Source organism: Amblyraja radiata, chromosome 5 (genome assembly GCF_010909765.2).
Source record: "Amblyraja radiata isolate CabotCenter1 chromosome 5, sAmbRad1.1.pri, whole genome shotgun sequence".
In the NCBI taxonomy this organism is placed as follows: domain Eukaryota; kingdom Metazoa; phylum Chordata; class Chondrichthyes; order Rajiformes; family Rajidae; genus Amblyraja; species Amblyraja radiata.
In genome coordinates, this window is record NC_045960.1 from 59410082 (window position 1) to 59426422 (window position 16341).

Below are 16341 nucleotides of genomic sequence, written 5' to 3' on the forward strand. Positions count from 1 at the left end.
TCGAAGTGTGTTGGAAGCTGTTTCGAAGTGTGTTGGAAGCTGATAGGAAGGAGCAGCCGTCAACAAATCAAAAGGCAGAAAGTCAACGAATCAAAAGGCAGACAGGCAGCCGGACGGACGGATGTCGGACTGATGGGGCGAGAGTTTTATAGAATAACTAGACCAAGTGCAGACCCGTTGGGTCTGGTCCCCCAATGGTGTGATCCCCCAACCCAATATTCGTCCAATGGAACTGAAGCCATTCCCAAATGTAAGATTCCAGCACTCCCCTGCCTCCCTCAGCAGTGGATTTAAAAAAAAATCAAATTGCACCTCCCCTGCCTGCTGCAGCAGTGAAAGGTTCAGAGTGTTCCTGTCTTGCAAGTTTGTTTCGAAGTGTGTTGGAAGCTGATAGGAAGGAGCAGCTGTCAACAAATCAAAAGGCAGAAAGTCAACGAATCAAAAGGCAGACAGGCAGCCGGACGGACGGATGTCGGACGGATGGGGCGAGAGTTTTATAGAATAACTAGACCAAGTGCAGACCCGTTGGGTCTGTTTCCCCAACGGCGTTTGCGGGGGGGTGGGGGGTTGAGAAGAGGGGAGGGAGGGGAGAGGAGGAGGAGGAAACGGGATAGATTTGGGAGGGAAAGGAGAGCGGGGTAGGGGGTGAGAGATGGGGAGAGAGATTTCGGGGAGGGAAGATGGGGATGATGGGGAGGAGGGAGAGGGGTGGGGGAGAGAGGGGAAAGAGTGGGGAGGGAGAGTGGAGAGGAAGGGGGAGGGAAGTGGAAGAGTGGGGAGGGAGGGAGCGGTAGGGGGAGTGATGTACCTGCCTTCTCTCCATAACCCCTGATCCCTTTAGCCAACGCAGCCGTTCCCTACCCGTAGCCCCCACTGGGGGGGGGTGGGGGGCGGCATCACACACACTAACCACCCCCACACACAGAGTTGGAAAAGTGTATAAAGACCGTTCCCTACCTGTAGCCTCCAGCAGAGACGTGGTCGTCGAAGTCAGGTTCCGGCCGTCTTAAAATAGCGTATCTTGAAGTCGTTGAAGTCGGGTTCATCTCGGCAACGCGGGGGGGGGGGGGGGGGGAGGGGGAGGGTGGCGGGGCGGCATCACACACACGAAGCATCCCCACACACAGAGCCTTAAAAGTGTAATGCCCCAACGCAGCCGTTGCCTACCCGCAGCCCCCACGGGAGACGTGGTCCTCGAAGTAGAGCCGTTCCCGAAAGGCCGTTTTTAAATGGCGTTGCGTGAGGGTTTGCTGCGGGCGCCAGCAGCCGTTATGGTCGCTGGCCAGCAGGAGGCGACAAAATGAGTGAGGGGGGGGGGGGGGGGGGAGAAGGTTTTAATGAAAAAAATGGACATAAACATAACGAAATGTAATGAGGAGTGGATAGCTGGAAGGGAAAGTGAAATGTCTACCGAAATGGCTGCTTGTATGGGTGAGAAGCCAGTTTTTATTTCAAAAACTGGGGGGGGTGGGGGGGGGGGAGGAGGCATTACACTTTTGCGTTGGGGCATTACACTTTTAAGTGGTGAAAGTTCTGACATAACAGGAATCAGCCTGGTGAACCTTCTCTGTAATCCCTCTCTATGGCAACGATGTCTTTGAGCATTGGGCATTGTGACATCACACGATGGAACGTTCAGCAGGGGCTGGGGCTGGTGAAGCTTCTGTGGGTGTGAAGCCAGTTTAGTTTTGAAATATTGGGGGGGGGGGGGGGGGGGGGGGTTAGGATTTGATTAAAAACGTACACTTAAACACGTCGAAATGTAATGAGGAACGGATACTTAGAAAGAAAAGTGAAATCTCTACCAAAATGGAAAAGATGTCGGCGATTCAGCGTTCCCCCTTATCCTTAAACTTTGACCCCTTGTTCTGGTCTTCCCCAACATCCGGAACAATCTTCCTGCATCTAGCCTGTCCAACCCCTTAAGAATTTTAAGCGTTTCTATAAGATACCCCCTCAATCTTCTAAAATCTAGTGAGTACAAGGCGAGTCTATCCAGTCTTTCTTCATTTGAAAGTTCTGACATTCCAGGAATCAGTCTGGTGAACCTTCTCTGTACTCCCTCTCTATGGCAACAATGTATTTGAGCATTGGGCATTGTGACATCACACGATGGAACGTTCACCATGGGCTTGGGCTCCTGCATAGGCATATGTAAATGAATCCATTCCGATTGGACATCTGTGAGCATTGGGCATTGTGACATCACACGATGGAACGTTCAGCAGGGGCTGGTGCTGAAGCTGAATCTATGAGTGAGAAGCCAGTTTAGTTTTGAAATATTTGGGGGGGGGGGGGGGGAAGGATTTGATTAAAAACGTGTACTTAAACACGACGGAATGTAATGAGGAGCGGATACTTAGAAAGAAAAGTGAAATCTCTACCGAAATGGAAAAGATGTCGGCGATTCTGCGTCCGGTTTCGGAGTTGCAGGGAATCAATGGAAGAAATGTGGCCGGAAGCCAGGCCGGAAGCCGTACATGTAAATGGATCCATTCCGATTGGACGTCTGCGAGCCTCGGGCATCGCGATTGGACGTCTGCGAGCATCGGGCATTGTGACATCGCACGGCGGGAACGAATCGAAAGGCAGGCAGGCAGCCGGACGGAGTTCCGTTTCGGAATCTGGGGCGAGAGTTTTATATAAAGATAGATAGATAGATAGATAGATAGATAGATAGATAGATAGATAGATAGATAGATAGATAGATAGATAGATAGATAGATAGATAGATAGATAGATAGATAGATAGATAGATAGATAGATAGATAGATAGATAGATAGATAGATAGATAGATAGATAGATAGATAGATAGATAGATAGATAGATAGATAGATAGATAGATAGATAGATAGATAGATAGATAGATAGATAGATAGATAGATAGATAGATAGATAGATAGATAGATAGATAGATAGATAGATAGATAGATAGATAGATAGATAGATAGATAGATAGATAGATAGATAGATAGATAGATAGATAGATAGATAGATAGATAGATAGATAGATAGATAGATAGATAGATGTATAGATAGATATTGGATATATTTCACCTGACCGATGTGAGGCAAAGATTGTTTTTTTTTCATTTGACTAATTGGTGCAGCAGGGGTTTATTTCATACCCTAGTAAGTTCTCATGTTATTTGTAGTTATTCATTTAGTAGATTATCTGACCGTAATTGGAGATTTTTTGACATAAAATTGAAATACAGCATGTGTAGCAATTTTTTTATTTTCCCTTGCATTAATTTGCAATGTCTGCTGATAAAGAGGTACCCAAGTTTGCATGAGACTCTAATATTAAAGGAAAGGGACCCCTCAAATAATAAATTACAATATTTGGCAACGTTTACTTAACCATTACTACTTATGTTGTAAATGCAACTATATTATGTGTTCCAATTTGATGAATAAAATTAAAAAATGTTTGTGATTATTTTGCTGCATATCATAGATTAATATTTGTAAGGCTTACAATTATTAATAAAAAATGAACGCTCCTGTGTTAGCAGTTTGGAAGATTTTTTATCCCATTTGAATCTCTTGGTCAAATAGACAATATAATTTTATTTGGTACCAGACCAAGTGGGACCTGTTGGGCCCCGTTCCCCCAACACAATATTCCACCACTCACCCGTTCCCCCAACACAACCCATTCCCCAATGCAATATTCCACCTCTCACCCATAGCCCCCAACTGCACAGGCGCGGCTCATTTACCCTCAAGCCCCAGCACTCCCTGCCCCTTCACCTTGCCCTCCTTTCCCCTCCCCTACTCCCTCCCTCTTTCCCCTACCCTCATTCACTACCTCCCTCCATAAACCCTCTACCCTCCTCTCCCTGCTCCCCCACTCCTCACCTCTCCCCTATTTCACTCCCCCACTAATCACAATGTTTAAATAACATTTCTCCTCACCTCTCCTTACAACAATGTAACAAATCTCTCATTGCACTGGGTGGAACACAGTTGATGGGCAGTTTATGTAAATTATATCCCATTGTGATGTCATTGTGGGGTGGAGCACTGCTCAAGGCAGTTTATGTAAATGAGATCCCATTGTGACGTCATAGTTGCTAACTGCCACTGCAAGTTCAAGTGATTCTTTCTCAAACTCGATTTTGTAAAGTTGAAAATGTGAATAACTTGTAAAATATTCCATCAATCCGAAGGAAACTTGATACAACACACCACATGACAATGGTGAGTAAGGTGGTCCAAAAATTGTAGTGCTACTGTAGTGCTACATTTTGACGTAATTCAGGCCATGACTCGCACGCACACACACGGACAAGATGAGAGTTGCACACGCGCAACCCCCCCTCCGCACACACTAAACCCCCCTACACACACACTAACCCCCCTTCCCCACATACACTAATCCCCCCCCCCCACACACACTAAACCCCCCCCCCCCCACACACTATATAATAACCATATAAGCATATAACAATTACAGCACGGAAACAGGCCATCTCGGCCCTTCTAGTCCATGCTGAGCACGTATTCTCCCCTAGTCCCATCTACCTGCACAGACCATAACCCTCCATTCCTTCCCCGTCCATATACCTATCCAATTTATTTTTAAATGATAAAATCAAACCTGCCTCCACCACTTCCACTGCAAGCTCATTCTACACAGCTACCACTCTGAGTAAAGAAGTTCCCCCTCATGTTACCCCTGAACTTCTGTCCCTTAATTCTCAAATCATGTCCTCTTGTTTGAATCTTCCCTACTCTCAATGGAAAAAGCTTATCCACATCAACTCTGTCTACCCCACTCATCATTTTAAAGACCTCTACCAAGTCACCCCTTAACCTTCTGTGCTCCAAAGAATAAAGACCTAACTTGTTCAACCTTTCTCTGTAACTTAGTTGCTGAAACCCAGGCAACATTATAGTAAATCTCCTCTGTACTCTCTCTATTTTGTTGACATCTTTCCTATAATTTGACGACCAAAATTGTACACCATACTCCAGAATTGGCCTCACCAATGCCTTGTACAATTTTAACATTACATCCCAACTTCTATAGTCAATGCTCTGATTTATAAAGGCCAGCACACCAAAAGCTTTCTTTACCACCCTATCTACATGAGATTCCACCTTCAGGGAACTATGCACAGTTATTCCTAGATCCCTCTGTTCATCTGCATTCCTCAATTCACTACCATTTACCATGCACGTCCTATTTTGATTTGTCCTGCCAAGATGTAGCACCTCACACTTATCAGCATTAAACTCCATCTGCCATCTTTCAGCCCACTCTTCCAAATGGCCTAAATCTCACTGTAGACTTTGAAAATGTACTTCATTATCCACACCACCTATCTTAGTATCATCTGCATACTTACTAATCCAATTTACCACACCTTCATCCAGATCATGGATGTATATGACAAACAACAGTGGACCCAACACAGATCCCGGAGGCACCCCACTAGTCACTGGCCTCCAACCTGACAAACAGCCATCCACCATTACTCTCTGGCATCTCTCATTCAGCCACTGTTGAATCCACCTTGCTACTCTACCATTAATACCCAACAATTGAACTTTCTTAACCAACCTTCCATGTGGAACCTTGTCAAAGGCCTCACCCTCTTTACCCTCATCAATTTCCCTAGTAACTTCTTCAAAAAATTCAAAAAGATTAGTCAAACATAACCTTCCAGGCACAAATCCATGTTGACTGTTCCTAATCAGACCCTGTTTATCCAGATGCTTATATATATTATCTCTAAGTATCCTTTCCATTAATTTGCCCACCAGTGACGTCAAACTAACAGGTCTATAATTGCTAGGTTTACTCTTAGAACCATTTTTAAACAATGGAACAACATGCGCAGTACGCCAATCCTCCAGCACCATTCCCATTTCAAATGACATTTGAAATATTTCTGTCATAGCCCCTGTTATTTCTACACTAACTTCCCTCAATGTCTTAGGGAATATCCTGTCAGGACCTGGAGACTTATCCACTTTTATATTTTTCAAAATCCTGCCAGTACTTCCTCTTCTTTGAATCTCATAGTTTCCATAGCTACTCTACTTGTTTCCCTCACATAATTCAATATCCTTCTCCTTGGTGAATACCGAAGAAAATAATTTGTTCAATATCTCCCCGATCTCTTTTGGCTCTGCAGATAGCTGTCCACTCTGACTCTCTAATCGACCAATTTTATCCCTCGTTATCCTTTTGCTATTAATGTAGCTGTAGAAACCCTTTGGATTTACTTTCACCTTACTTGCCAAAGCAACCTCATATCTTCTTTTAGCTTTTCTAATTTCTTTCTTAAGATTCTTTTTACATTCTTTATACTCAAGCACCTCATTTACTCCATGCTGCCTATAATTATTGTAGATCTCTCTTTTTCCGAACCGTGCCCAATTTCCCTTGAAAACCATGGCTCTTTCCAATTATTACTCTTTCCTTTCAACCGAACAGGGACAAAAAGATTCTGTTCTTAAAATTTCAGCTTTAAATGTCCTCCATTTCTCTTCTACATCCTTCCCATAAAACAAAATGTCCCAATTCACTCCTTTTAAATCCTTTCGCATCTCCTCAAAGTTAGCCTTTCTCCAATCAAAAATCTCCCACACACACACACACACTAACCACATGCTTATCCCAACCTGAAGGAAACTTGACACGAACGACCACAGGACAAAGATGAGTAAGGTGGGTGGCAGCTGAGATCCCATTGTGATGTCATTGTTGTGTGGTGGAATGTTCATGGCAAATGAGATACCATTGTGATTGGAGGACTGTGAGATGCCATTGTGGCATCATAGCTGCAACTCCCAGAAAACTCTCACAGCACAGTCACAGTTCTTCTTCTCATAGTGGGCTTTTTTAAATGTTTAAATGTCAATAACGTGAAATATAACATAAATCTGACCAAAACTTTATACAAACGACCACGGGACAATGGTGGTGCAAATATTTTTGAGCTATTGTGTACCGTTTTGATGTAGTTCTTTGACCTCTCTCAATTACATGCACGCAGACGGATGTTCAATCAAGATGAGACTTTTAGTAATATACTAGTCTAAGTGAGACTCGTTGGGTCCCGTTACATCTACGCAATAATCCACCACTCACCTGGAGGCGGCATCAGAGGAAAGTTCTGGAATCTCTTTTTGTAAAACATTGCGGGGCGGCATCTGCGTTCCCCAGAGCCAATGAATGAACTCACCGGAGGCAATCAATACTTCCCACATGGGGGGACGGGGGGCGGGGAGGGGGGTGACGCCGTCGGAGGAAAGCTCTGGGATTTTTTTTTGTAAATCGCTGTTCAATCCCACGTGAAAACCCCCCACCAGTTCTGGAAATGAAAGTTCTGGAAATGAAACTCTCCCCTATTCCCCCCCCATACACTAACCCCCCCCCCCCCGCACACACTAACCCCCCCCCCCCCCCCGCACACACTAACCCCCCCCCCCCCCACACACGATACCCCCCCCCCCCCACAGACACACTAACCAGTGGAGGGGGCAGAGAGGGAGGGGGGCAGAGAGGGAGGGGGACAGAGAGGGAGGGGGCAGACTGTTGTAATTTCTACATGGTGAAACCAAAATGTATAAAAATGGCCTTCATTAAAATCTGACAATGTGCACTTTAACCACATGTGATTTTTTTCTATTACAAATGTCAAATTGTGGAGTACAGAGGCAAATAAATAAATAATGGGTCTTTGTCCCAAACATTGTGGAGGGCACAGTAGCTCTTAGGGCTAATGGAATCAAGGGATATGGGGAGAAAGCAGGAGTGGGATACTGATTTTGGATGATCAGGCATGATCATATTGAATGGCGGTGCTGGCTTGAAGGGCCGAATGACTTACTCCTGCATTTGTTTTCTATGTTTCTATTTGTGATAACTACCACTTTGCCTTGTTTCCACATAAGTGCTTCCATCATAATGGTGCAGTTACTTCAATGATCTCCATGTAATGCAGAAATAAAACTCAATATCAAAATCTGTTAAGTATCCATGAAACATTAGTAAGTAAAATATTTATTATTCACTCTTCAGAATCCAAATACACGAGGCATAAGAGTGACAATTCCTAATGCATTTCTTTCACCTTTTGTTTCATAAATCTTTTATACATCTGAGATACAAAGTGGACATATAGTATATGGAAAAAATATTTACAGTTCACCTATCAGTAGTTTTAGAATTGCCACTAGTAATTGCAACAGTCCATTTAAGCTTGAAACCTTAAATTCAATTAGACGCAGGCATCTTCAGCTTTAACAACAAAGGTAAAATGGGAAACAGACTTAGTGGTTAAAGTTTTTTTTTTTTTAAATCAGTTCCTATACCATTACATTATTTAACATCTATTGCCAAAATTAAAAATATTAAAGCTTTTTTTCTTTCAGTGCCTTAAGATAATCTGAAGAATTCTACACAACAGCTGTTGCCTATAACAGCAATAAAGAAGTTGCTCATTTTACCGACAATTTTGATGAGTATTGAAAGTAACGTGTCGATATGCTGATTTATTTCTGATGTAGTTTGCTCACATTGTGCAGAATTTTGTTCTGAAGGACAGGGGAGAGATGTGTTCCATGAATGCCAGGGGAAATGAATAGATTGAACCCAATTTTAATTACATTAATTGTTATCTCACCCCTGTTCTCTCTGCATCTATTTTTTAAATACTCGTGCTTTAATTTTATATAGCTTTTCAAATAAATCTTAAATAAACACACTTTCTAAAACGTTTTTTTTAAAAAGGGATATTTTTCAAGCTTAAGCTTGACCATGGATTCTCAGCGATGAGGTACATCTCCAAATCCAATCCATCTCAACTTTCAGATTAAGCAGTGATTTCCTTTGGTAGCCTACCTCTGTAGAATAAGTGATATATCATGTCTGTGTTTGTAACTGCAGTGCGGCAGCATCAAACACATCTTTGAGCACAAGTAGCTTTATGGGAATCCCCATTTGTTTCAGAGGTCTGTTAATTATCCAAAGAGTGCTGCTTGTCAGCCAGCAATTTTAACAAGAACAGTTAGCTTGTCATGTGGCACAGGTCAGTGTATTCCTGATTTTTCTATCTTTGCGCTGCTGTTTATAAATAGAATCTGTTGGAGATCAGTTTCTGGCACATCTTATCTCCTGCTCAGCTGCTGAATTCAGCATTGACTTTGAGGACAGGTTAGCAAAGCTGAGGTAAGGGGTCTGAATACATTCCTTATCTGTCTAGCTGGCTTTATGTCAGCTCTAATTGGTGTGTCCAGCAGAATGTTAAGTAATTTGGGTTTTTTGGTAACTGAAATATTCTATTTTTGAAAAGCATTTAATAATAACATTTGCTCTTAAAATGTATTTAAACTGTCTTTAAATGTTACATATTATCGTGAACTGTCACGGGCTGGCCAGCTTTATGGATGTGCTCTTGTGATCACAGCTTTGATCAAAGCTAGTGGAGCAATTTATGGGGTGGCTGTTCTAGGAAGGCCTCTAGTTCCATTTGATCCACAAGTTTGTAAATAATTGTTGTGGCAATGGAGAGTGAAACATGGGCAGGTCTAGTGCAATCTAGCTCATTTAGTCGTCAGAATTTTAAACACTGCCATAATACCTCAACATTCATATAACAGATAATGCTTGCATTTTATTGCTACCTTAGCTTCATGGAACACCACCATGGACTTAAAATAAATTTGTATTAAGTTGCAATGCAAATATTAACTGCATTATCCTCAAACACACAACCACTGATGATTACAGTAACAAACAAAGTTAGTTAACAGCTGGCTGTTCAATTGCATAGTTTTTATAATACAGGTGCACAACCTTTTATCCGAAAGCCTTGGGACCAGACACTTGTCGGATTTCGGAATTTTTCGGATTTCCGAATGGAAGATTTTTAGCGTAGATTAGGTAGGTAGCGTAGATGAGGAGGCGGCTTGAAAAGTCTGGAGCGGCTGCCTCCTCCCCGGAGACTGGGAAATCATTGCATAAATGTTAGTCAGTTAGTTTGGAGGGATTTTATGTGGTGGGGGGGGTGAAGGGGGAAACTTTAATTCTTAGTCCCCTACCTGGTCGGAGAGGCGGGGAGCGGGCAATGCCTTACCGGGTCGCCGTGCAGTAAGCTACGGAGTGCTGTGGCCGCCGACTCCCAACATCGCGGAGCTGGGGGCTGCGGGCGTCCGGCCGTGGGCCGCGCTGGATTTGGAGCGCCGCGCAGCCAGGGGTAGAGTTGCTGGGCTCGGAGCTACAACCGGCGCCGCCCGCGGAAGGACGCCCGCAGCCCCAGCTGGGAGTCGGCAGCCACAGCGCTCCGGAGCTTACTGCACGGCGACCCGGTAAGGCATTGACCGCTCCCCGCCTCTCCGACCAGGTAGGGGACTAAGAATTAAAGTTTCCCCCTTCACATAAAAGCCCTCCAAACTAACTGACTAACATTTAAGCAATGATTTACAGATGTTTAAGTGTCTCCCCGGTCTCCGGGGTGGAGGCAGCCGCTACAGTAGTACAGACATGGGTTGACCGTGGGTCGTTTCGGGTCAAGTTTGGCGCCAAACGCGAGCTTTGGTGTGCAGACGACATCCTGGAAAAAATGGCCGGTTTTCGGAGTTTTTCGGTTTCCGGAACTCCGGATAAAAGGTTGTGCACCTGTAGCCAATTTGTTTAAAAATCTTAATTACATTTACTGCATTTTTCAGTGATGTATTTTTGATAATATAAAACTATAACCTAACTTTCCCCATACAAAAACTAGCTTCAAATCGGCTTTAAATAACTAACGTGTTTGCTTATCTTTAGAGTCAAGCAACTTCTATAGTTCTGCAGATTCACCGATTGTGGCAAAATTCAATATTTTAAATACAGATGGATAATAAGTTTAAAACTAAATGATTTAGTACACAGGAGCAAACCATAACTTCTGAAAATGTTCCAGCTAAAGCAACTATCTTAAATGTAACATTTCACTTTTTTCCTTTCAACATTCCCTCAGTATCATTTTGAAATAAAATGACCTGTCTGAACATACCTACAGCTCTGATAAGTTAATACAACTTCGACTGATAATTGCCATTACCAAGCATATTTTGCCATGAAGTAATCAAGTACATTGGCTGGTGAAATTACTTAATCTTACTTAATTTAATAGGATCTGTACTTATTATTCCCTGCAAAGTTGTCTCATATTTGGGATACATTTATTTTGGTACGACAGCAGTTGGTTTTTAAACTTGTGAAGTGGAGTACTAAATCACATTGGCTTTTGTCAATGAAAAATATTTCACTGACCATCATAGCTCTTCACAGTCTTGAAATTAATCTATCAAAGGATCATCATCATCGTCATCCTGTAACTGAAGACGTGCAAATGCACGATGAGGTGATGATACTCGTTTCTTCAGTAGTGTTATAAGGCAGGACAGTGTAATCAATATCATTAAGGAGCCAATCACAATTCCAATCACGTCAGGCAGGCTCACACAGGACTCACTGGCCATCATGCATCGTACATTTCTGAAAGTTCCATTGTTGGGCTCTTCCTTCAGTCCTAGGATATGGCACATCAGTGGGTAGACATCAACGCTGTTGATCGAGTCGGTTTTATAAGCCTTTCGAAATACTGGTCCATGAGCTACCAGAAGGGGATGCATACTCGGTAAAGCATTGTCATAACCATGATCACCCACTGAAAAAAAAAAAAAGCAAAATATAAATGATATTTATTTTCTATTCCACAGAATTTGGTGTTTTCAGCACAGTGTCTACCTTATGATTATATTCCTTTCACCCCTCCCATCTGCTTCATCTAATTCTATCAATATTTCCTTTTCATTGTTGTGTACGTATCCAGCTTCCGCTTAATGCATCCATGCAATTCACCTGTTAATCCACATTCTAGTGATGAGATTGTGGAACTCAGTGTAAATGTTTTTCATGGTCAGTAATTAATTTTAAAAAAGGATTTCTTATTTCACAACTTCTAGTTTATAATCCCCACACCCTCTCCATCCCACCAGTGGAAGAAATCGCCTCTCTTTATGCTTTAATGTTGCACGTCCTCTATTAGATCACCTTTCAGTCACTTTCAAGGTATGGATCTGGACCCCAAGATCCACTGATTCCTGGGATGTCAGGACTGTCTTATGAAGAAAGACTGGATAGACTTGGTTTATACTCTCTAGAATTTAGGAGATTGAGAGGGGATCTTATAGAAACTTACAAAATTCTTAAGGGGTTGGACAGGCTAGATGCAGGAAGATTGCTCCCGATGTTGGGGAAGTCCAGGACAAGGGGTCACAGCTTAAGGATAAGGGGGAAATCCTTTAAAACCGAGATGAGAAGAACTTTTTTCACACAGAGAGTGGTGAATCTCTGGAACTCCCTGCCACAGAGGGTAGTCGAGGCCAGTTCATTGGCTATATTTAAGAGGGAGTTAGATGTGGCCCTTGTGGCTAAGGGGATCAGAGGGTATGGAGAGAAGGCAGGTACGGGATACTGAGTTGGATGATCAGCCATGATCATATTGAATGGCGGTGCAGGCTCGAAGGGCCGAATGGCCTACTCCTGCACCTAATTTCTATGTTTCTATGTTTCTATCCCTCAGCATATCAATTCAGTTAAAAGTCTTGCCATCAACAGTATACCTTCCCCTTACATTCAACCTCCCAAAGTGCAATATCTCACCTTTACTCGGATTAAACGGCATCTGCTATTTCACCGCTCATTTCTGTAGCTGATTTATATCCCGTTTTATACTTTGACAGCCTTTCCTATTGTCTGCAACTCCAGCAATCTGGGCGTCACTGGCAAACTTACTAACTAACTCATCTAGATTTACATTTACGTAGAAGTCATTTATATACATCACAAACACGAGGTCGCAGCACAGATCCATGCAGAACTCTATTGGTCACCACAACCACAACCCTGTTTTATATCAGTCAGCCAGTTCTGAATCCATATGACTTGAGTTACTGTGAATTCTGTGCATCTTAATCGTCTAGATCAGTCTACCATTGGGGACTTCAACAAATGCCTTAATAAAATCCACGAGGACAACATCCATGGAGCTACCCCCCCATTTATCTCTTTCTCCCCCCCCAACCCACCTCTCTCTTTCTCCCCCCACACACAATAAGACTGATGTATTCTGCTTAGTCTCAATTCCCTCCCACACACCCGAGGTCCTGTGCGCTCTTTCTCTCACCCCCAGTCACGCCAAAGTACACCACACTGCCTCTGTGCCTCTCTCTCTCTCTCCCCCCCCCTCTCTCCTTCCTACACAGTCAGAGGTCTCTGTGTCTCTCTCTCCCCTACACACACACACACACACAGACTGAGGTACACACTGCCCATTGTGTGTGTGTGTCTGCCTCTGTCTCTCTCCCACACACACAGTTAAAGGTACTCCACGCTGCCTGTGTGTGTCTCTCTCTCTCTCTCTCTCTCTGTCCCACCCCCCCACACAGACAGTCAGTCAGTCAGAGGAACTCCACACCGTGTGTGTGTGTGAGTGTGCGCGCCTCTGTCTCTCCCTATCACAGTCAGACTGAGGTACTCCCCCCCGCAGTCTCTCCGTGGCCACTCCCTGGGCAGGGTGCATCTGCCTCCCTCAGGCTGCCCAGGCAGTCAGACACGACTCCGGTGGTGGGCTCCATGCACATCTCCTCCCGGCCGGCTGGGAGCGGCGACGGAGGGCAGGGGGAAGTTGGCCACCAGCGGGGCAGTCTCAGCTCTCCACATCCAACAAGTTGTCAGAGCAAGGCGGCGGCGGCGTGGTGGCCATGCAGTCAGAGTCTCGCTGGATCCTCGTAATCCTCTGCCTCTGTCAAATGGGCGAGTTAAACCTGACCCCCCTCCCCCCCCCCCCCAACCTCCCTCCACCTCAACTCACGCTTGGGCACCAAAGCAGCTCAGGAGGCGAACCCTGAGCTCCGTCTCCCAACAATCTGATGTGCACATCCGTCCACATTCAACGATTTCATCTTCCGTCTCCCTGCAGTGTGTAGACCTGGCAGTAAATTCAATTAAAACATAGCAAACCTCCGCCCGCTGGTCTTCTAACAACGTGATGTGTGTTTCAAACAAATCAAAAGTATAACTGCTCTGGCACTGGACAGTACGCATTTTCCCTTTGTAGGTCACAACAGATGCGGCCGCGCTGAATTCTATCTTTAAATCAAAGCCGCAGGATGGAGATGTCTTCTTTAACACTGTTACTTATTAAAACAGACCTTCATTCACGTTTGGCTCAAGAGTAACTCGGGAGACGAACTTGGAACATCGCAGAAATGACAAGTATACGGCAAACTTAGTCAAACCCGTGGGAACTCGGTTAAACTCTTGATCATATACTTGGAATCTCATACACAACCACAAGTCTTTCACTTGGGGTACCTCGTGGGTCAGCTCGCACAGTGAGACAGGGCTTTTACAGCAAACAAATGTCAAAAAGCTTATATTCTGAACTTACATTGTGGGAGTGATCCATTCTGAACAATTGTCCATCCTTCATCGGCAACAAGAAGAATGGGTTGAATTCTCGTATTGTGCTTGTAATGAAAACGGTCTGGGATATCTTCTTTCAAATAAACCTTCATGTGTTTATCACATTTTGACAGCAACGTGTATACGTAATGTACATCTATTGTAAACAAAAAGTGACACAGCTTATTGTAAATCCTGAGCAAAATATTAAAATAGAGAAAAACAACAAATGCTGAGCAAGCCTGCCCATTCCAGAATGGTGTAGGATGGAACTGCAGATGTTGGTTTACACCAAAGATAAGACACAAAAAGCTGGAGTAACTCAGCAGGTCAGGCAGCATCTCTGGAGAAAAGGAAAAGGTGATGTTTCGGGTCAAGACCTGAATCGGGCTTGAAGAGGGGTCTCGACCCGAAACATCACCTATTTCTTTCCTCCAGTGTTGCTGCCTGACCCACTGAGTTGCTCCAGGTTTATGTGTCCATTTTCATTCCAGAATGATATTGGTTGTTAAAATGCAATCCACCGTTTACACACTTTTAATTGATCTGTTATACTTTGAAATAATTATGACTCAAGATTCTGCCCCAGTAATGGAGAGCTCAAACAAATTAAGGTTGCTTTATATGGATACAAGTTACAGACAATAGACAAGGTGCAGGAGTAGGCCATTCGGCCCTTCGAGCCAGCACCGTAATTCCATGTGATCATGGCTGATCATCCACAATCAGTAACCCGTTCCTGCCTTTTCACCATATCCCCTGACTGCTATCTTTAAGAACCTTATCTAGCTCTCTCTTGAAAGTATCCAGAGAACCGGCCTCCACCCTCTGAGGCAGATTTCTGAAATTTACCTCAGAACAGTCCTAGGCATCCCAAATAATGACCACGAAGCTCCATAGGTATGCTATCTTTTCTAGGCCTTTATCTAAATTCTATTCTGCCTGTGTGCATCATGGCCCATGCAAATTCAAATGGGTCTAATCCCAATGCCATTACTTATTTGTCCCAAAAATGTGTTTCCTATGAAATAAGACTTTTCTTTCCTACTTGATTCCTTCACAATGGTGTTTACTTCCACAACCATCCTATCCCCATAACAATTTTATTCCAAAGATCATATTCCTTAGTTCCTTGCACTGGCATTCTCCAAACAGAACCTCTTGCTTGGTGCATTTTCTGTTATTTCCCAAATATGGCCCACAATGACTCCCTCAAGCTCTGGTTTCCCCCCATATTCCAAGGCATGCAGATTTGTGGGTTAATTGACCTCTGTAAATTGTTCCTAGTGTGTAGGATAGAACTAGTGGGTGATTTCTTGTTGATATGGACGGTGAGCCAAAGGGCCTGTTACCACACCGTAGCTCTAAACTATACTAAAAACTAAACAAGCAGATAGTTTTGGATAAAGACAAGGTGGGCCCATGAGATAAAATTCTAAATTGGGGCAAGGCCAACTTTAATGGTATTAGACAAGAACTCGCTCAAGTTGACTGAAGCAGGTTGTTTGCAGGAAAAGGAATGCTTGGAAAGTGGGATCTTTAAAAGTCTGATGACAGGAGTTCTGGGCAAACGTAAGAGGATTTCCAAAGTCTACAGAGTGATTTAGGCCACTTGGAAAAATGGGCTGAAAGATGGCAGATGGAGTTTAATGCTGATAAATGTGAGGTGTTACACCTTGGCAGGACAAATCAAAATAGGACGTACATGATAAATGGTAGGGAATTGAAGAATACAGTTGAACAGAGGGATCTGTGAATAACCGTGCATAGTTCCTTGAAGGTGGAATCTCATATAGATAGGGTGGTAAAGAAAGCTTTTGGTATGCTAGCCTTTATAAATCAGAGCATTGAGTATAGAAGCTGG

The 16341-nt window shown here is 43.7% G+C and overlaps 1 protein-coding gene across 1 annotated transcript in view; it reads right to left on the reverse strand.

Moving 5' to 3' along the window:
- Positions 1 to 10649: 10649 nt before the first annotated feature.
- Positions 10650 to 16341, reverse strand: part of enpp4 (ectonucleotide pyrophosphatase/phosphodiesterase 4) — a 30397-nt gene continuing 24705 nt past the window's right edge. Inside the window, exons 3-4 of the mRNA XM_033021329.1 lie at positions 14464 to 14634; positions 10650 to 11676 (exon numbers count right to left, since the gene is read on the reverse strand). Coding sequence (XP_032877220.1) covers positions 11306 to 11676; positions 14464 to 14634 — 542 coding nt within the window. The 3' untranslated portion in view covers positions 10650 to 11305. The remainder of the gene's footprint in view (positions 11677 to 14463; positions 14635 to 16341) is intronic.